The 22,280-nt window shown below is 42.1% G+C and overlaps 1 protein-coding gene across 5 annotated transcripts in view; it reads right to left on the reverse strand.

The window, feature by feature from the left end:
• TELO2 (telomere maintenance 2) overlaps nt 1-22,280 on the reverse strand; it is a 134,488-nt gene that overhangs the window by 44,271 nt on the left and 67,937 nt on the right. For all 5 annotated transcript variants that reach the window (XM_033914598.1, XM_033914597.1, XM_033914594.1 and 2 more), the window contains 7 exons: nt 19,819-19,935; nt 18,212-18,283; nt 14,169-14,342; nt 11,333-11,424; nt 6,862-6,961; nt 5,770-5,834; nt 2,779-2,894 (listed from right to left, as the gene is read on the reverse strand). In XM_033914598.1, coding sequence (XP_033770489.1) covers nt 2,779-2,894; nt 5,770-5,834; nt 6,862-6,961; nt 11,333-11,424; nt 14,169-14,342; nt 18,212-18,283; nt 19,819-19,935 — 736 coding nt within the window. The remainder of the gene's footprint in view (nt 1-2,778; nt 2,895-5,769; nt 5,835-6,861; nt 6,962-11,332; nt 11,425-14,168; nt 14,343-18,211; nt 18,284-19,818; nt 19,936-22,280) is intronic.

Raw genomic sequence — 22,280 nt, forward strand, 5'->3', positions numbered from 1 at the left:
GGAAAGGGGAGATATGCAGAGACTTTTAAATACCTACGTGGCGTAAATATGCATGAGTCGAGTATCTCATTTGAAAGGAAGTTCTGAAATGAGAAGGCATAGGATGAAGTTAAGAGGTGATAGGCTCAGGAGTAATCTAAGGAAATACTTTTTTACAGAAAGAGTGGTAGATGTGGTAGAGTGGCAGAACAGTCTCCTGGAGGAGGTGGAGGAGACAAAGACTGTGTCTGAATTCTTGAAAACGTGGGATCTCAGAGAGAGTGGAAGAGATAATGGTTACTGCAGAAGGGCAGACTGGATGGGCCATTTGGTCTTTATTATGTTTCTATGTAATTAAATGAAATATAGGGCAAAATGACCCAAATGTAGCCTGTCAGAGTTAATGGGTGAAAAGTGTGGCACAGTGGTTAGAGCTAGGACGATCTAGGACTTTCATCTGCCTTTTGATCACTTCATGGCTGCTCTTCAAGTTGGAGCCTGAACTTCTTCAAGCTAAGTGATTCTTTGAACTCACATTTCGGTGAACTTTCTTTGGCCATCCTGATATTTATTTGATATGTCTTACTTGTTATGTGTTTGTCTGTTTATGTGTGTTTGTAGTCTCATGTGTTTTTAACTTTGTTGAAATGTTGATAATATGAATATATTCTTTGTGAAGCAGTTTGTTTAATACTGCACTAACGTTGTATTGCTTTTGATTGAGTATATATCTGTGCAGGGGATTCTTTTTCTGAGTAGAATACATTTACCTAGCCAAGATTGCTGTCTACCAGCTTGAAACGCTAGAGTCCTATCTAAGAAGGTCTTAAATTGATTTTTGGATAAGCAAATAAGTAAAAATTTCTAGTTTCCCTTGATAGTCTATACCAGTGGTTCCCAGCCCTGTCCTGGAGGACCACCAGCTAGCCGGGCTTTCAGGCTAGCCCTAATGAATATGCATGAGAGAGATTTGCATACAATAGAAGTGACAGGCATGCAAATCTGCTCCAAGCGTATTCATTAGGGCTAGCCTGAAAACCTGACTGGCTAGTGGTCCTCCAGGACAGGGCTGGGAACCACTGGCCTATACAACACAAAATGAGAAAAAAGGCAAGCGATTTGTACGAATTATCTGATTGAATTTTGTACACTTGTTGCAAGAGTTAAAACTGAATAAAGAATTAAAAAAAAAAAAAAAAAAGAAAAAAGGCAAGCTGGAGACAATCCCGATATCAGCTTAAAGCAGATACAGGAAAATTTGAATACACTTCTTCTCGGTATTCATGGGGGTTAGGGGCAGAGCTGGACCACGAAGTGTGAAAAATCGTGAATAACTTTGTGCCAGCTCTGACCCACCCCCAGACCTTACCTGGTGGTCTCCGCCTCCGATCGCCTCTGTCTGTGCATACTAAGTGTTTGCAGGGGGCCAGTGCGGGTACTTCAGTCTCCTCTTTCCCCGCTTCGGTGTCGGGCCGGGGGAGCAAAGAGGCGGCGGCGGGAGGATGCAGGTAAGAGGCGCTTGCTGGGGGGGTTGATAGCCAAGGTTATAGAATGCTGAGAGCAGAGATCATTCCTCTCCAAGTGCATAGGACCTGGGCCAGGATACAATTTTTGGCTGCTCTCTAGAAGCTATGCAAGTTCTGGCTGATATTAAACGTCAGCCTAAATGTGATACAGCATAGTTTGAAGTGGCCATACACATGGGTGAAGAATGGGCAGATTGTGGAGGGTCTCGAGACTTTAACGGGAATTCACGGTAGCCATTCTGATGACGGCTCTGCACGGAGCAGGAGCATAGAAGATCGCTTCTGCCCCGCTTCACCACTAGACCACCAGGTAAGGTTCCGGGGAGTCTTGAACAGCTTATAAATAGCCAAAAAATGAAAATAGGTTTTTTGTAAAAAAAATCTCAAATAACCGAATCTGTGGATTTGGAGGAAGAAGTGTAGTACTCTTGCCTCCAAAGACAGCCAATGAAGTAAATGATAGTATGAGTTGATATGGTCATTCTTTTTTAACCAAAAATCCTTAATTTCCTTAGTATTTTTTTGGGCGCTCCTAAATAGATAGTGTTACAATAGTCTAAAATAGATAAAATTAATGACTGTACCAATAGTCTGAACGATAAAGGATCAAAATATTTTTTAATGGTTTTTAATTTCCACAATGCAAAAAAGCATTTTTTTACCATTGAGTTAGTATGTTCTGCTAATGTTAAATGCCGGTCTAGTATGACTCCCAGAATTTTGATAGATTTAATAATTGGGTAGTCGTGACCGTTAAGATGAAGCAGTGAATTTGTTATTTTATCGTTTGGACTAGCCATGAAAAGTTTGGTCTTTTCTGTGTTAAGTTTCAATTTGAAATTAATTGTCCACTGTTCTATCCGACACATAATAGATGATATCTGATTTAAAATTTCAGTAGTAAAATTGTTTAGAAGAATTAAAATAGAGATGTCATCTGCGTATATATAATATTTTACATTTAAACTCTGTAATAAATGTCCTAAAGAGGAAATGTAGATGTCGAATAAAGTGGGCGATAGTGGAGAACCTTGGGACACAGCAAAGGGTTGCTCCATGAATGAGAATAATTACCGTCACAAACCACTCGATAAGATCTTTTCTTCAGAAAACCTTGAAACCAGTTCCAAACCCTTCCTGAGAGTCCTATTGTGTCCAAATAACTCAGCAACATTTCCATCTACAGTTTCTTTCTTGTTTTTGGCATCTTTTCTTTCTGCATTACATTAAAAAGACATACACAGCTTAGAACCAGGCCAAGTGTATCCCTTACCTGCTAACCAAGACTGTATTTCTAGGAGTTCATCAGCCATGTCAGTCAGCAGACGCTCACTGGGAACACTGAGGAGTGTGGTTGAGATGCAAAATAGGAGGCTCTGGCGAACATATCTGTTACGAAAAGGACACAGTGGAGCTAGATGCTTTTATAGTTTAGCAGTGCAATGTGACCATTCCTCTTGTCATATTTTCACTTTTTGACTAGTTCTCTAGTAACAGAGTACATCCTGTAAGGACAAGTTGTAATATATAGCTAAAACGTGGTTTCTGTCTATCACCTCAAAGCACTCTTGCATACATACTGTGTCCCATATGTGATGATTTGGTGTAGGATTGGGCTGGGGAGGGCATCAATGGGAACTCCACTATCTTGGAACATGATGTTACTGGCCAGACTTTATGGTAGATACAGGACGGTTGGATAGGCTGGAGTGAGCTTGGACGGCAACGTCAGCATTTGGAACCTAGGACAATACCAGGTGGACTTTACAGTCTATGACCCAGAAATATCAAAGAAGAGACAAGTTAAATTAATCATGTATTTAATGGGTATAACTAATGGGCAGACTGGATGGACCGTTTAGTTCTTTATCTGCCGTCATTTACTATGTAACCTTGTAGTCTGGTAAGCAGGAGTCAAAAGTTGTGTTGCAGGTTTACACAGTCAAGGACTATCTAATTTGATTTATTAAAAAGACAATTTGCTACATAATTGAATTTCCTATTACTTGGGGAATCATCATCAGATATAGAAGGCTAAGGGCAGCAAGCAGTGACTGCAGCAGCAGTTGCTCCATGTCTCTCTCAATGGTGGTTCACCAATTTAAGTTGCATCCTATCCCATCTGCTTCCTAGTCTAGCTGTCCAGATTGCTGTACTTTAAACCATGTGATTCAAGTCATGACAGTTCAGGCCTAGAAGCAGGAGGAGGATAACACAGGCTAAAGGTGAGCATTGCCAAATGCCTCCTGTTGCAGATAAGTGTAATGAGAGGATGAGTGAGGGAATAAAAAGTTTGGGGCAGGGGACAGCAAATAAGAGCTGATGAGGGGGCAAGAAGAACAAGCCGAGTGAGAGAGGACTGAAGATGAACAGAGTGGAAACACTTCACAATCTCAGGGTCTTCTTTGACTCCTCTCTCTCTCTCTCCTTCTCTGCTCAGATCCAACAAACCATTAACTGTCCAACTGTCGCTTCTTACCAAAACCTGATCTCTCCTTTCCAAGCACAATACCAAAACCCTTATCCACACTCTCATCACCTCGTGCTTAGATTACTGCAACTTGCTTCTCTCTGTGCTTCCACTCAAACATCTCTCTCCCCTTCAATCTGTTCAAAATTCTGCTGCACGACTTATATTCCGCCAAAGCCGCCATACTCACATTACACCTCTCCTTAAGTCATTTCACTGACTCTCTATTTCCAAATACTGTTCAAACTCCTCTTACTAACTTACAAATGCATTTACTCTGCAGCCCCTCAATATCTCTCCTCACTTATCTCCCCCTATGCTCCCCCCCTTTGTGAACGCCTTTCATCAGATAAGTCCCTCAGTCTTATCCGCACCCTGCTCCTCCACTGCCAACTCCAAACTCCGTCCCTTCTAACTTACTGCCTGGAACAGACTACCTGAGTCAATACATCAAGCTTTGTCTCTAGAAGTATTCAAATCTAAGCTAAAAGCCCACTCTTTTGAATCTGCTTTCAACTCTTAACTCCCACCACTCACCATAAGATACTTATGTCCATCCTATCATTCTCTCTGCAAGAAACTTCCCAACCCCTATATGTCTCATTTGGTTGGTCTGTCTGTCCTAATTAGATTGTAAGCTCTTCTGAGCAGGGACCATCTATTATGTGTTAAATGTATAGTGCTGCGTATGCCTTTTAGTGCTTTAGAAATTATAAATAGTAGTAGTAATAACTGTGAAGAAATATGGGTGTTTGACATAAATGACAGAAGAGAGGGAAGGCTAAATCCTCCTGATCTTAGATTCCCCTCCTTCAACTCCAACCCCAGTCATTTAATGGGTGTAGTGCAGATTTGGAGGGGGTCCCCTCTCTCTGTTCCCCACTATAACAATAATGTCAAAGGAAGTTTCAGAATGACACTCCATGCTTTCTTCTGTTCCTCTGACCCTCTCCCTCCCCAACATTTTTTTTTGCCTGCACGTCTGTCTCTCCATTTGATTTTTCCCAGTATCAGACTAAAAATTTTTTTCTCTCTCTCTCTCCCCCCCCCAATCTTTACCAGTTATCTCTCTCTCTCTCTCTCTTATAATGTTATCCCCTCCCCGCCTCCACCCCGTTTTGTCCCCTTCATCTAATTGTTTGGATGGATTCTTGCTCTCCTACCACAATACTTCAATGGATCCTAGTTCCCTGACTTCCTACAGCAATGCTTCGATGGATCCTCCTTCCCTGCTGCAAGTGATATGAGAAAGCCCTGTGAAGTCCTCTGATAAGATCCCCAATTTCTCTGCTGCAACTGGTTTCATCATGATGTTAAGCCATGCTACGTTGGAAGTTAAGGTTTGTCTCATAGTATTAAGTTTCATGAGTCTTGATAACACAGGAACATCCTCAACTTTGACACTGTGCAGCTCAAGCTCCTGGTTAGACCAGTTGTGACATAGAATCCACAGATGTGGTAATAGGGATCCTATTGGAGGACTTCACAAAGCTTCTGCAGGCCAAGAAGATGAGGTTGGTGGGCGAAGTTCTGGTCTGTGGGTCACATGGTGGATAAGCCTGTTCTAGACCCTAACCCTATGTAGTGTGAAAGTTAACTCATCAATGTCAGCAGCTCTCACCCTCACCACCAATTCTAATTAAACTGGCAGCCTGCTGGACATGTTTAGAGAGATAGGATTAACATGTCTGCCCCATAGCTCCATCATAGCTAAGTAACTGCACTAATGCATTCATTTTTGTATAATGAACATACAAAAAGAAAAGAAAAGAAAACCAAAACCCCAAAACTTACGGGTCTGTGTGAAAACGGAGACTCCAAACGAGTTCTAGCAAAGCTTTTCCCATCTGTGCAGCTACCTGTGGATATCCAAGAACATGACATAAAGATAGAGAACATCTGAAGATGCCCTTTAAAAAAAAATTAGGAACATTCAAGTCTGTATTCAGGACATTAGTACTACATCCTGGTTTCAAGTTTATTTAAGCTTGATATACCGCTTTAATTACCAAAACGGTGTAAATTGTACAAAATAGATAATAAAATTAAAATTAAAAAATATAGGAAAAAGACAATTTAATAACTGGTAGTACATGCTACAAAAGGGACATGAATGGGATACACTTCATAAAAATAAAAGGAGGGGGATGGGAAAATGAAAGGGAAAGGGGAATTATCTGAAATGTGCCCGTTATCTGAGTCTTATATGCGTTTAGTCCTAGCTATAAATCTCATAAACAGCTTTAAAAAGAAAAGTTTTGAGGCTAGATTTGAACTTGCTAGGGTTATTCTTCTGTCTCAGGCCCAAGGGAAGGGCATTCCATGAACTAGGCGTGTGGTACATACCAGGGCTTTATTTTTGGAATTCAAAACAGTCCTGGGACCTTCTAACAAGTCACGTTTTCAAGATCTTCATACAGTGCCTATACATTCCTTGTTTATGCATTAGGAATATTTAGAAAATATGACTGGCTGTGAGGGAAGGAGGGCGTGAACTTAATATAATAGTGCTATAATTTACAGCCCAAGTCAAACACCTCAGCACCTACTCTCCATTGCAGTTGAATCTCAAATAATAATCCCAGTCAGAATGCAAGAGGTGTATTCACCCTTCCTCCTCCCCAGGACACTACAATCTCAAATTATAATCCCAGTTTCAGTGCATCATTCAAAACCCTATACCTGATTGTAAAGCGCTTAATACACCTTGTCCAAGCGGTATAAAATCCCAATCACTTACTGCACTACTAGATTTAGAGATCTTTCTTAACATTTGAGCTAAGATCCAAAATGTCATAAGAAGCTGAGAATTTAACCTCCCACTTAAAAACATTAAAAAACCCAAAACCCAGAACATAAGAGTTAGATGTGAGAAAGATCTCTTACCATGGTGTGAAGGGCACAATATATCAAGATTCCAAGGGTATGCAACAATCTCCCCAACACCAGTCGATCATCACCCAGAAGGTCAAAGGAAGCCAAAGGCCTAAAGAGTGAAACAGTAATATGCTGAAAATATTCACGCTTTCTTGGAACCAGTCACCAACAAAAGTTTAGATGCCCTATGGTAAACATCAGCCACATATTACTTCTGTGTACAGAAAAGTAATGGGGAACAATTTCCAAATGGTGCACAATGAAACAGTGACCACATATTGCATACTTCCTAGGATATAGTATGTGTTGTTCCTTACACTTGCTTTTTCTAGGGTAGAACTTTTACATGCCATCCACACATGTACTTTTCCTCCCCCAAAGTAACCAAAACCCCTCCACCCCAAGAGCACCATCTATAGCCTATTTCTGATGCAACAGTTTTCCTTCATATATAAAGATCCTCTATGTTTATCATAGTCATCCCTGAATTCATTTATTGTTTTTCTATCCACCATTGACACTGACAATTTGTTCAATGCATCCACCACACTGGTCTATGAACACATACTGCTAGAAGTGGTGAGCTAAATGGGACAGCATAACCATTAGGAAAACTAGTCAGTGGCCTAAAGGTCAAAATGTGGCACTGAGAAGATGAATGGGGTCAACAATTAAAAGGGCAACAGGCTGGTACATTAATCAGATTGTGAGCCCACCAGGACAGATAGGGAGGACTATTTGAGTACCTTAATGTAAACCACTTAGACTTAAGTGTTCTATAAATACTAAAATAAATACTAAATTTATTTTTTTGTATTCAATTTTCTATACCATTCTCCCAGGGGAGCTCAAAATGGTTTACATGAATTTATTCAGGTACTCAAGCATTTTTCCTGTCTGTCCCGGCGGGCTCACAATCTATCTAATGTACCTGGGGCAATGGGGGGATTAAGTGACTTGCCCAGGGTCACAAGGAGCAGCGTGGGTTTGAACCCACAACCCCAGGATGTTGAGGATGTAGCTTTAACCACTGCGCCACATACTCCCCTGAGAGAAAAGGAGAGACTCAGAAGTCAATTAAAGAGGAAGAAGAAATGCAGGAGAAAGACCCAGAGGTGGAGGAATTAATAGTTGAGTTGGTAGCCTGTTTGAAAATAGATAAAATATGCTGGGTTCAAAGAGGGAAAGATTGCAAAAGCTGAATTTAACATCTAGAATGAAACCTATTAATAAGAGGAATAAGGCACAAAAGGACAAACTACTGATTATCACAGAAATTAACTGAATACAATACTGTGCAGCCAAAACTATTATCAAAAGATTTTTTTTTTTTACCAAAACAAACACAAAACTAGAGAAAGATAACTCCTCCTTGGGAAAAAAAATTATTGAAGGAAAAGCATAATTATTGCAAGCAGAGATGTTCTTAATACATATATACATAAATAGTTCATCAAGGTAATAAGGAAGATCCAAAAAATGTTGCATTAATGGAATACTTTAAATTTATATTCTCCAATAAAAAATTGAAATAATAGCTGGAACAAAAAATTTTATTGTTTGCAGATGATATCCTGTTTACTCTCTCAGCCCCGTGTAAATCCTTATCAGCAGTGACCAAGCTTATGGAACTGTGTTGAGATTTAAAGTAAATGTCCCTCAATCAGAGATTTTGGAGCTCTCCCTTGCGAAAGTAGAGCTTCCTTTTCTTACCGTTGGGCCTCCAGCTCGTTACATTGAGAGTTAATCTCGCTAGGACTCTGGCCTTTATGCAGCGAATTATCCCGCTCTCCTACAGCAAATAGATGAAGAATTGGAGCACTGGAAACATTTAACTATCTCTTGGTTGGGTCGGGTTCATGCTTTTAAAATTATGGTAATGCCCAACTTGCTTTACTTCTCAACTCTACCGATCCCTTTATCTGCCTCCTTTTTAAGTGGCTGGAAAGGAAACTCTTTCAGTATATTTGGAATAATAAAGCACTGTGGATCCAGCGTAAAATGTTGTATCAGCGGAAGAAACTGGGTGGGATGGGGTACCGCATTTTCTTTCTTACTATCAGGCGGCTCAACTACATTGTTTAGCGGCCTGGAAATGGGACTAGAAAAGGTTCAAAGAAGAGCGACCAAGATGATAAAGGGGATGGAACTCCTCCCATATGAGGAAAGACTAAATAGGTTAGGGCTCTTCAGTTTGGAAAAGAGATGGCTGAGGGGAGATATGAATGAAGTCTTCAAAATCCTGAGTGGAGTAGAACAGGTACAAGTGGATCGATTTTTCACTCCATCAAAAATTACAAAGACTAGGAGACACTCAATGAAATTGCAGGAAAATACTTTTAAAACCAATAGGAGGAAATATTTTTTCACTCAAAAAATAGTTAAGCTCTGGAACGCGTTGCCAGAGGTTGTGGTAAAAGCAGATAGCATCGCTGGTTTTAAGAAAGATTTGGACAAATTCCTGGAGAAAAAGTCCATAGTCTATTATTAAGATATGGGGGAAGCCTCTGCGTGCCCTGGATAGATAGCATGGAATGTTGCTACTAGTTGACTTTTTGCCAGGTACTAGTGACCTCGATTGGCCACCGTGGGCTTGATGGTCCATTGGTCTGACCCAGTAAGACTATTAAGAACATAAGAACATAAGAAGTTGCCTCCGCTGAGGCAGACCATAGGTCCATCCTGCTCAGCGGTCCGCACCCGCGGCGGCCCATCAGGCCCATTGCCTGAGCAATGGTCTATCCTATCTATACCCCCCAATCCCTTTTTCTTCTAGGAATCTATCCAAACCTTCTTTGAAACCATTTAATGTTTTCTTGTCTACAACAGCCTCTGGAAGTGCGTTCCATGCATCCACCACCCTCTGAGTGAAAAAGAACTTCCTAGCGTTTGTTCTAAACCTGTCCCCCTTCAGTTTCTCCGAGTGCCCCCTTGTACTTGTGGCGCCCCTTAATTTGAAAAATCTGCCCCTGTCTACTTTTTCTATGCCCTTCAGGATCTTGAAGGTTTCTATCATGTCTCCTCTAAGTCTTCGCTTTTCCAGGGAGAAAAGTCCCAACTGTCTCAATCTGTCGGTATATGGGAGATTTTCCATTCCCTTTATCAGTTTGGTTGCTCTTCTTTGTACTCCCTCAAGTACCGCCATGTCTTTCTTGAGGTACGGCGACCAGTACTGGACACAGTACTCCAGATGCGGCCGTACCATTGCACGATACAGCGGCATGATGACTTCCTTCGTCCTGGTCGTAATACCCTTCTTAATGATACCCAGCATTCTGTTTGCTTTCCTAGCGGCTGTGGCGCATTGCGCCGATGCCTTCAGTGTTGCGTCTACCATCACTCCCAGGTCTCTCTCCAGGTTACTAACCCCTAGTGGTGTTCCCCCCATTTTGTATGTGAACATCGGGTTCTTTTTCCCCACGTGCATGACCTTGCATTTCCCCACGTTGAAGCTCATCTGCCACTATTCTTATGTTCTTATGACACCGCCCAAGGCTCAGGCCTCCCACCCCCCACCCCTAACTCTACCTCCGACCACGCTCCCTCTCCGTACCTTTCAGTTGACTGTCCAGCCGAAGGGATGCTCACACCCTCTGACTGGCCAGCCCGCCACTCCAAAATGGCCGGCCTTCCCCTTTCTGGTGCATTCTGGGATGCGCCAGGGAGAGGCCTAAGGCTATGATTGGCTCAGATACCCAAGGCCACTCCCAGAGTCCTATGCCACTCCCACTGCATCCTAGGATGCACTGGGAAGGAGGCCTGAGTAGTGATGGACATTTCATCAAAGGATTAATGTCCAAACCTCCCCACACTTCTAAAGGTCACAATTTATATTGTAAGCTGCTTAGACATATATTGTGATTTGTGGGATATAAAAACAAAACCCCAAAACAATAAACTTGAGTATAAATTAAGTTTGTATTCATTTAGCATTTATTCTAATGCACAATGGGCCTGATTCTATAAATGGCACCTACTAGTAGGCATCTAACTTAATTTTTTTAAATTGTTTATCTGGCGCAGATAATTGAAAGCACCATTAAAAACTGATTAAAAACAATTTTAAAAAATTTAATTTTCAGGTAGGCACCTGCCCAAAAAGTAGGCGTAGCTAGGGACTATTAGCTAGCTATAGGGATACTCAAGACAATTTGGTGGTTCCAAAATTTAGCATTTATAAACAGATATACACCTTGTAAAAAGGTAACAGTCATTATGCATCTGCATGGTTTATTTATAAACAAAATTACTATTTTAAAATTTTCCTACAATAGTTTCTAAACTAAGAAATAATTTCCTCCATTTTCAATAAAGATACATATGCATTTTGGAAATTCATCAACAATAGCTGAAGCACAAAATAAGCACTTCTAAAACACTTTTAGCTTCGAGTATATCTACAAGAAACCCAGTACTCAAAGCTGCAAAGTCTGCAGAACTCAGTATAAAATATGTCTGCTAGCAGCGAAACTCCAATTACCTGTCAAAGTTGCAGATCAGAGGGAAGAAGAAGTGGCCTGCCACTGCATTATACCGATTCAGAATGGGCTCTGGATCTGGTCTGGAGGCACCCTAATCAAAGATTAAAAGAAAAAAAAAAAACATTAACGGATGCCTGCTTGATATTATGCAATATTCCTTTCACACAGATTAGTTTTATTTCTGTTTGGTCCTACAGCGCTCTTTGGACAACTGCTCCATGTGCCTCATGATAGAGTATAAAGAAAGATTAGGTTCTTATCTCAATAATCTTCTTTCTTATAGATATGTCTAGTGATTCTAAACCGTAGGGTCTTGCATCTCAACCCGGAAGTTACTTGCAGAAAATTGTCAATATCGGCAATAGAATAGACACCCCAGATTATGTGAATAACATGAAGGAAGTACTATAGAAGCTTGAAGAATGGTCTGAAATATGGCAGCTAAAATTTAATGCTAAGAAATGCAAGGTCATGCATTTAGGCTGCAAAATCCCGAAGGAACAGTACTGTTTAGGAGGTGAAGAACTTATGTACACGACAGAAGAGCAGGACTTGGGGGTGATTGCATGTGATGATCTTAAGGTGGCTAAAGAGGATGAAAAGGTGATGGTGAAAGCTAGAAGGATGCCAGATTGCATGGGGAGAGATATGGCCAGTAGGAAAAAGTGAGATATTGATGCCCCTGTAAAAGACTCTGGTGAGACATTTAGAATATTTGGCACAATTTTGGAGACCGTACCTTTAAAAAGATACAAAAAGGATGAAGTCAGTTCAGAGGAAGGCTACTAAAATGGTGCATGGTCTTTGTCATAAGGTGTAAGGGGACAGACTTAAAGATCTCAATATGTGTACTTTGGAGGAAATGCGGGAGGGGAGATATGTAGGTTTAAATACCTACATGGCGTAAATGTGCAAGAGTTGAGTCTCTTTCATTTGAAAGGAAGGTCTGGAATAAGAGGGCATAGGATGAAGTTAAGAGGTAACAGGCTCAGGAGTAATCTAAGGAAACACTTTTTTACAGAAAGGGTGGTAGATGCATGGAACAGTCTCCCAGAAGAGGTGGTGGGGACAGAGACTGTGTCTGAATTCAAGAACACGTGGGATAGGCACGTGGAATCTCAGAGAGAGGACGAGATAATGGTTAATGCGGATGGGCAGGCTGGATGGGCCATTTGGCCTTCATCTGCCATCATGTTTCTATGTTTTCAACTCCACCTTCTTCCCAGGGAGCTGCTCCTGCCCCCTCAGTTCATACACAAGCAATCAAGCACTGTAATGAACAACATAACTGGAAAGAGGGAAACGGGGAGGAATCCCTGACAGTACAATTCTGTTCTGCTCTGTAACAAACATTATAATATTCAAACAACTATTATAAAAACTGATACAAAAGCACGTGCTCCTTTTACAAAGCTGCGCTAGGGCCTTAACGTGCGGAATAGTGCGCACTAAATTGCCCCGCACGCTAGCCGCTACCGCCTCCTTTTGAGCAGGCGGTAGATTTTCAGCTAGCATGTGCTAATCTGGCGCATGCGTTAAAAATGCTAGCGCACCTTTGTAAAAGGAGCCCTAAGTTTATATAGAACTTGTAGCTACTTGCATGTCTGGCTATCTAACAGAGACTTAAAGCAGACTATACACTGTCTGAAGTGTTTTGTTTTTCTTCTTTGCGCTCCTGAAAAGCAGAAATTTCTCCAGCACCAGACTGATCCTAAGGCTGAAGGCAGGTAATGCCCACATGCAGGGTGGAGCTTCTGGTCCATTAAACACATCTATAAGAAAGAAGATTATAAGTAAGAACAATCTTTCTTTCTAGTGCAATGTGTTTAGTGGTCCTGAACCGTAGGGATGTACCAAAGTAGTCCCCAGAATCTAGGACGAGCCCACTGAGGCTGTCTTCAGGACAGAGGACCCAAAAGCAGCATCTTTCCTGGCTGCTACATCCACCCTGTATGGTGGTATGGAGGGTAGGCCATGTAGCCACTCAACAGATCTCCTTGGGCAAGACAGCCCTATTCTCTGCCCAAGAGGCAGCAACTCCTCTGGTGGAGTGAGCTATCAATGCAATTGGTGGCTGCTTACCACAGCCCATATATACAGAGGAAATGGACGTTTTGATCCCTCTGGAAAATTGAGGCTTTAGACATCAGCTTCTCTTTCTTCACATGACTGGTCAGGACAAAGAGATGATTTGATAAATGAAACTCATTGGTAACTTCGAGGTACTGGAGGAGAGCATGCTTGACATCCAGCAAATGCAATGCCCCGCCCTTTTTCCTCAACCCCGTAGGAAAGAAAACAGGCAGATGGACTTCCTGATTTATGTGGAAGGCTGAGACAGCCTTCGGTAAGGACGGAACCGTGCGTAAGGAGATCCCTGCTTCTGTAATCTTGAGGAAAGGGTCCCAGCAGGAATTAGCTTGCAATTCATCAAGAACATCAAATTCTGCAGTTGCCTTTTGTTCTGACAATTCTCTAATGAACTGCATCAAGCTAGTTAAAAACCAGAATGGGGCCAAATCAGGAGAGGTTAGCTATCTTGAGAGGGAAGCTAGTATGCCTGAAATTAACCTAGACCTAAAAGTGGCCAAGCAATTTGTTTTGAAAAGAGGAACCACACAAGTCAACTCCTAGCTTCCAAGTTGAGACAGAAGCAGCAGAGGGGGGTCATATAATGCAAATAGTTATATACTCAAAGTTATACTGAATGCAGTATATGACCCTTTTTCATTCAGTATTCATGGAAAATTGTTTCATACAGTCTTTCTTATATCAAAGCCTCTCATGCGCCATCCAGTCTTTTTCTCTGCTCATGGTTCCCACCTGGACTCTTACCTTAGCAAACCTGCGCGTTTTGCTTTCAATTCTCTCTTGCACGATCTTCTTCCAGTCTTGGGAGATGCAACTATCAGGGTCAGACTTTGCCTGCTTAGAAAGGGGTTGCATAACAGGACCCTGGAAGCTGGGGGTCTTGGGCTGTGATAATTCCTGTGCCGCTGTAGCCAATACCTAAAGGAAAAAGATTATTAGCAGCACCAGATAGGAACACAGAACTCCAAAGTGGGCAAGTGCAATCTGGATAATGCCCTAACATCTATTTCCTGCCCTGCTACTCTCAGGGTCAATGTAATAAGGTATATCTTTCTATCTTTCTAACTTAAGTTTCAACACAATGTTCTGCGAGTTAAACTTTACTCATGAGTGAATACAAATTTTTAATTCAAAGTAAATGAGCATTAAAAACCATGCAATAAAATTAGTATACTTCCATGCAAATCCCATTACCATGATGAGGTTAACTATTACTCCCCAGTACAGAGATATGCATTAAGACTCTGAAGGTTTAATCATTTTTCTAAATACCTGTAATTCTAACTCAAGGGTCAGAGTTGGAGTCAAATTAATTCACATTTCTGAGGCTGTTAAGTCCATGTTGCTGTGCTACTGTGGTCCTGGACCTGGGATCCTGGATTCAGATCTCTTGGGTAATCCTAGGTGTAGCACTGAACATGGGAACCCCAAATTTGGGGACTATGCTGGCACAGCACCATAGAATTAATAGTAGCCTCAGAAACATGACTTACCCTTTACTCCACCTCTGACCCAGAAGTTAAATGTCCAAGCCTAAAGACACCGACTCACCACTTTATACCACCTAACTATGCATTTTAAGGAATTCCAGTGTAACAAGCAACAATCATATGGTATCATCTAACAAAAAAGACGTTAGGTAGTGTGTCCAAAGCTCAATTTGCCCAAATTACTAAAATATAGCATGCAGAAATGAATAAAATAGTGTATTATGTCAAAAGTATATACTGTAGATCAACACAGCTAGAAGCAGAATGCAGAAACACCCCAACTAAACATTCCAGAAAGATAGTGAGTATGATGTATCTTGAACCTGTTTGATACCCTTATTATACCAGACCACAAATGGTTCCCAAATTTCATCAAACTTTACTAAATGTCCTCTTCTCGTTGCTATCAACTTGCTTAAGTAATAGGCCTACCACAGCTTAGGCCTAACTTTTTTGTCCTGTGGTAATACAGTAGTTGGCCAACATTGAGCTACTTCCCTGTGCAAGATAGCCAGGAAGGCAAAAGCATCTTGAAATGTTGCATAAGCATGTTCGGTGGTTGCCACTGCAATAACTACAACTTAGGGTTAGGAGCATTATAATGTGTAACATTGGACAAAAGATTTTGGACCCTAGGGCACTCCCACCAGATATGAAAATGAGTATGTAAGCATCCACACCCTCTCCAGCAATTGGAAGACATCCAGTATGTTTACATGGGAAACATGGCCAAGGCTTTTTTTAAAGTACAACGTACGTCGTGAGCTCATCAGTACGTATCCAATCAGGGCAGGCTTACTGGATGGCATTCACGGAACTGGCATAATTTAGGTAACTGTAACTAAATAGGGCTAGTCTAATAGAAATTAAGTGGATCTTTCTGTTAGATAGTCTTAAAAGTTTTTAAAGATAAGTTATTGGTGTATATTACCCATTGATTATCTCTCTCTTTTTTACTGATAGGGGAAATACCTTGATAAAGCCCCTTTGGGTAAAAAATAATCTATGTTGGACAAAGATCCCCTGCTATGCTTCTAAAAGTGATGAGTACTAAAATACTATTAAATATAAAACATTAAATATAAAGCTCTATAAAAGATTATAGACCAATGACGATTTTGGTGCTATTCGATCTGTGCGTTTGAATTTTGACACACAGCTGCACCGCTGAGGTCTAAAAACGATAAAAAATTTATATACCTAAGGTGCTTGTTTTTGATATTGTCTGATTGGAGACCTTAGGGAAATATATATATATGTATTTTGCCTATTCTATTTGTTTCAGAGTCCATGCTACAACTGGTACACCTGAAAAATGAGATTACAATGGCTGTAGAGCATGCTTTGAAGTTCCGGTTTGAATCGCTAGCATAACAACTTACCTTAGTACATAGTCTCATGTTTGAGGTCACCAAGTGAACCTGGGAGTTGGAATCTTGGGTCCTAGACTTCAAGAACCAGTCCCAGGCTTCTAAAACTGACATGAACCAGCTGATGTGGCAATTAAAAGGACACTGTTGGGAAACTAGAAGACCTCGAGAACAGGTCACAAGAGGGACAACTGCGATTTGTGGGGTTCCCTGAAATCTTACCAAAAGGCCGACTTGATAGAGTGCTGGAGGACTGATTGACCAAAATATTCCCTCCACAACAGGAGGCGAGGCCCTACTGCATGGAAGATGATGTGCAACTTAGACCAGTCATTGCAAAATTTCACAGAAATTTTGAGATACCACAAACTGAAAAGGACTGAAACACAGTATGAAAACTTACTGATCTGCATTTTTAAGGCTTACTCGGTCCTATCAGAGCATCGCAGGGCCTTCACCCTGGTTTCTGTGCAGCTCATGGAGTGCAACCTGCACTTCATGCTACTATACCCTACTCAGTTGAGGATATACACTGATGGGCGCTGGAAGGTCTTTGATTCAGCCACTGTGGAGCAAGAATGGCTATCTGCGAAGGAGACCCAGGTGGAGTTGTAATTTGTGGGTGGTATGTAGAAACTGTGAAACTGGATTGTCAATATTCTTCCTTCATGCAAAACCGCTGGTATAATTGAATACCTGGGACTCATTTATTATCTTTACTGATCATTTTGTTTAATCTGTTGCACGGGTCACAGTGGTGGAGTTTGTTGGGCAGATCATCAGCATCATATGCATGGTTGCCAGTATTCTCAGAGGCCATTTGGTATCTAAGGATGTTAGGCTTGATTTCTTGTGGAGGTTACAGAAAGGTGGGGAAGTGACAAAGAATATAGGGGATTAAATAACTTGTGGAAACATGGTATGAAGAGAGAAACTGAAAGTGAGTGTGATTGGTATGCATGATTGAGGATGTGATGATGGTGTGGAAAGTGTGGAGTTCTCGGGTGAAGGCTGAGCACCCAAGCTCCTAGCTTAGCATCTCGAAGCAAAAGACAGGCCCAAATTCACTAAGGGCACGGATCCGATCCGATCCGTGAGTGATACAATCCGTGTCAGGGGGGCTGATTCACGAATCACCCTCATGCAAATGAGGGCGATCGGAATCACACCCCAAACGAGAATCCGGATCGCTCTATAACGATCCCAATGCATGCACAGACCATCTGTAGATGGGGAGCAGTGAAAGGATAAAAGCTCACTTGTCAGCACATTTTTACACATTCACAATGAATAAGAAAACCTGTGGAGCCAAGAGATTCAATCACCCATGCTGGATAGAATAAGTGCTATATTTATTAGTAGAGAAGTGGAACAGAAATATAAAAGCACAGGCTGGATGTTTAACAGATATAACAAATAATAAGGGACCTATAAGTGCGATGATGGTCCTAGAATGATCTCACTGTGGCTCCCATGCAGGAGATAAGAGACTGAGCACTTATTAATAGCGGGAAGAAATAATTTTAATATTTAATAATCAATACTATGATTAGAGTGTGCGTATATATATATATATATATATATACACACACACACTCTAATCATAGTATTGATTTAGTATAATTGAATATAAATAAGCAAGAACAATGGTTTTTTTAATAAATGAATTAAAGAAGCTGGTAGCTAATTTGAACTATTTTCTTTTACAAAACAGGTATCTAAATATAGGTGCACTGTTAAAGAAGTGCCCTCTAGCATCACCAGTGGACAGTAGTAAGATTCCTCCATGAAGCATCCTCAGCCATTTCAAAAACAAAATTCCAAAGGTATTTACTCCAGCCATTTGTCTACTGGTAAGGCAGGAAGTAAAAAAAGGCTGCTGCTAAAAGACTGAAAACAAATAAAACAAAGTGCAGAAGACACTTACATCTAGAATGTCCATGCGCTGCCGTAGGCTGTAATTCACGGAATAGAACTGGGCACTCAAATACTGTGAGACCTATAGGCATTGGAAAAAAATATGGCCTTTTAACAAGACAAAACATTCTTTCACACAAACATAAAAAGGAGATGCCAGTGGCAAAAGATCACGGAGTGACCGCAAGATTACTACCCTCCATCTACATCTCATTTCTATTAATTCTCTTTCTTCCTCCCCTCTTAAAGTCAATTCAATTTGTTACCTTTGCTTAATCTTCTGTAAACCGCATAGAACTTCACGATATTGCGGTATATAAGCTGTTGTTATTATTATTATTTCCACCTCTGCCTGTCTTCCATCTACCCCACACAGTTCTATTCATGTATATTAATTCTGGTTGGCAGCAATCCTTGCCATTCCAAAAACAACATCAAATTACTTTGCTAGTGCACTTCAATCCTGACTTACTGTGGTAAGCACAGTGAACTGAGAATCAAGAAAACTGGGTTCAATTCCCACTGCAGCTTCTTGTGACCCTGGGCAAGTCACTTAACTCTCCATTGCCCTAGGTACAGAGAGCTGCGCTGAATGGCCCGTGCTGCTCCCGACACTCATAGGGCCATTCAGCGTGGCTCACTGAGCTACAAACTGCTAGCGCAGTTTAACAGAAGAGGCCCTTAGTTTGCAAACCCACTAGGGACAGAGAAAGTACCTATATGTAATAAGTAAACAGCTTTGGTTGTATCGCAGAAAGGCAGTGTAGCAAGAATCTAATAAACATACCACAAACAACATACAAGTTATTTCTTTACAATTTAGCAAACTACGCTCTTCTTTAAACTACCTTATCACCAGCATGTCTAGGCAACACTAGGAATCCTCACCACCCCAATAGAATCAATGCCTCAACTCCTGTTGGCAGGAGCTCCCTTTCTTGCCCTCTCCTGGATTTAGCACATTGTCCCCCCCCCCTTACCCAGCTGATCCCAGTCAGCACTAATGGATGAAAAACTCCAAATCTACAGAGCTATAGACTGGACCTTTGGGTCATCCCCCGACAGCTATTTTTGTTAAGAACATAAGAAGCGCCATCTCCGGATCAGACCTTCGGTCCATCAAGTCCGGCGATCCGCACACGCGGAGGCCCTGCTAGGTATACACCTGGCTTATTTTATAGCCAACCATATCTTTATATGCCTCTCTCAAGGAGATATGCATCTAGTTTGCTTTTGAAGCCTAGGACTGTCGATTCCGCAATAATCTCCCCTGGGAGAGTATTCCAGATGTCAACCACTCTCTGTGTGAAGCAGAACTTCCTGATATTAGTCCTGAACTTGCCCCCCCTTAGCTTCATTTCATGTCCTCTTGTCCGTGTCAAATTGGACATTGTAAATAATCTTCTCTGCTCTATTTTGTCGATTCCTTTCAGTATTTTGAAGGTCTCGATCATATCCCCACGCAGTCTCCTTTTCTCAAGGGAGAACAATCCCAGTGTTTTAAGTCGATCCTCATATTCCAGTTTCTCCATACCCTTCACTAGTTTAGTTGCTCGTCTCTGCACCCTCTCCAGCAGTTTTATATCCTTTCTGGAGTGACTAGAGAATGGGACTTACAGAAATTGGATCCGTCACTGTGACAGCCACCATGGCTCCGTGGCGCAGCTCTGTGAAGCCTTCCAGATTGGCTTTGTCCTCCAGATGCAGCAGAACTTTCACCAACTCAACACTCACCTACGGGTGCAGCAGAGTACACATCACATGCTATCTATTCCTCAGCTTCTGCCTCTTTCTTAAAACATCGGTACTACCTTTCTTTCCAGATCCATGTTCCTGCTCTCTCAAAGACAAGACATTTGCAACCAAAAGTATGTAAATCATAACATCTATGGCATCTACCGTATTTTCACGTAGATAACGCGCACCCGTGTAAAACGCGCACACGGGTATAGCGCGCGGGAAACCGACATATATGTAAAAAAAATTTTATATACCGCGCACACCCATATACCGCGCATGCTGCCCCGACTCTCCCGTCGCCGCCCGACTCTCCTTTCGCCCGCCCTAACTCTCCTCTGGCCACCCCGACTCTCCTCTCCCCCTTGAAGTCCTGTCCCCACCCTGAAAGCCTGATGCCCCCCCGATGCCCAATTCATCCCCCCGCAGGACCGTTCGCACCCCCACCCCGAAGGACCGCTCGCACGCACCCGCACCCCACCCCGAAGGACCGCTCACATGCACTCCCACCCGCACCCGCACCCCCACCCTGAAGGACCGCTCGCACTCCCACAGCCTCCCAACCCCCCCCCCCTCATCATGTAGAAGCTCCTACCGGTGTCCTGCTGCTTCTTCTTGGCGGTCCCGGCCCTTCTGTGAGCCCTACGTCTGCGCTGCTTCGTCTTCCGGTGGTCCCGCCCTTTCTCTGACGTCAGCGCAGATGCAGGGCTCACAGAAGGGCTGGGACCGCCAAGAGGAAGCAGCAGGACACCGGTAGGAGCTTCTACATGATGGGGGGGGGTTGGAAGGCTGTGGGGGTGCGAGTGGTCCTTCAGGGTGGGGGTACGGGTGGGAGTGCGTGCGAGCGGTCCTTTGGGGTGGGGGTGCGAGCGGTCCTGCGGGGGGGTGAATCGGACGTCGGGGGGGGGAACTATGTAAAAAAAAATTGTAAAACGCGCTCACGCGTATAACGCGCAAGGTTATACACGGTTTGTAAAAACCGTGTATAACGCACGTGTTATATGCGTGAAAATACGGTACTCCATGAGATCTGGTCTAAGGACTACACTTGCAATTCACAATAGAACTACTGCTTCTAACAATCATTTCGACAGCACTACAGAGATACACAAAACATTGTACAGAAACACACTGTAGGCAGTCCCTCCTCCAAAGACCTTGCAACATAGTTCAACACACAGGCAAAATTAAAAAAAAAAAAAAAGGTTTCAAGGAATTATTACATTTTAACAAGGTTAAAATTAATAATAATAATAGGGCCTAGACCAGGGGTGGGCAAATCCGGTCCTCGAGGGCTGGAATCTAGTTGGGTTTTCAGGATTTCCCCAATGAATATGCATGAGATCTATTTGCATGCACTGCTTTCAATACATATTCACTTGGGGAAATCCTGAAAACCGAACTGGATTCCGGCCCTCGAGGACCGGAGTTGCCCACCCCTGACCTAGACAGAACCAACTGGAAGGCACAACTTTGGGACGCTGGATCCCCTACATATTTGTTTACATTCTACCAATGCCTCGTTAAATCAAGAAGACACCTTTTCTCTCCTTATTTTTATTTCTCTAAATGGCGCAACTTTATCTAGGGCAGTTGTAATTGATCTATTCCAATCTTCAACTATCATACAGATATCTTCTTCATAATCTTTTAAACTCTATCACATTTTGCCAAAAAAATTCTCCATTTATTTTACCTCTATGTTTATTTTGTAATCATAGTTCTCTATAAAGTAACAGAGCATATGAAGGCACATAACGACTAGTTGATCTACCCAGTTTGCTCACTTATTCCTATCCATGCTGCAAAAAAATATCCCAGCTGCCAACTAGAAACGACTGACTGCTGTTTGGTACCACCCCTTATCCAACTTGGTTTGTATACCTAACGGTAAAATTATGGTCATACCTGTTAATTTTCTTTCCTTTAGAAGCAGCAGATGAATCCAGAGACTAGTGGGTATAGCTCACATCGACCAGCAGGTGGAGATAGAGAACTGATTAACAGTTGGCCTTAAAGCCTGGTGTTCTTTCCGTTGATTCAGTTATGCACTTTGCCCAAGCCTCCCGAAAGGAGAATGAGCAGCCACAAACTCCATTCCAGTAAAAAATGTGTCTTTCTCTTCTGAATACCATTGATATTTTCTCGTTTTTCGTTTCTGGTGGTTTTTTTTTTTTTTTTTTTCAGTCATGAAATAATACACTTACCAACCATAGCCCCGGCTAACCTAATGACCTAAACACCCTACACACAGCCCGTGCACATGGGGAGGGGCTCTGGATTCATCTGCTGCTTCTAAAGGAAAGAAAATTAACAGGTATGACCATAATTTTACCTTCCAT

The sequence above is a fragment of the Geotrypetes seraphini genome, chromosome 11 (genome assembly GCF_902459505.1).
Source record: "Geotrypetes seraphini chromosome 11, aGeoSer1.1, whole genome shotgun sequence".
In the NCBI taxonomy this organism is placed as follows: domain Eukaryota; kingdom Metazoa; phylum Chordata; class Amphibia; order Gymnophiona; family Dermophiidae; genus Geotrypetes; species Geotrypetes seraphini.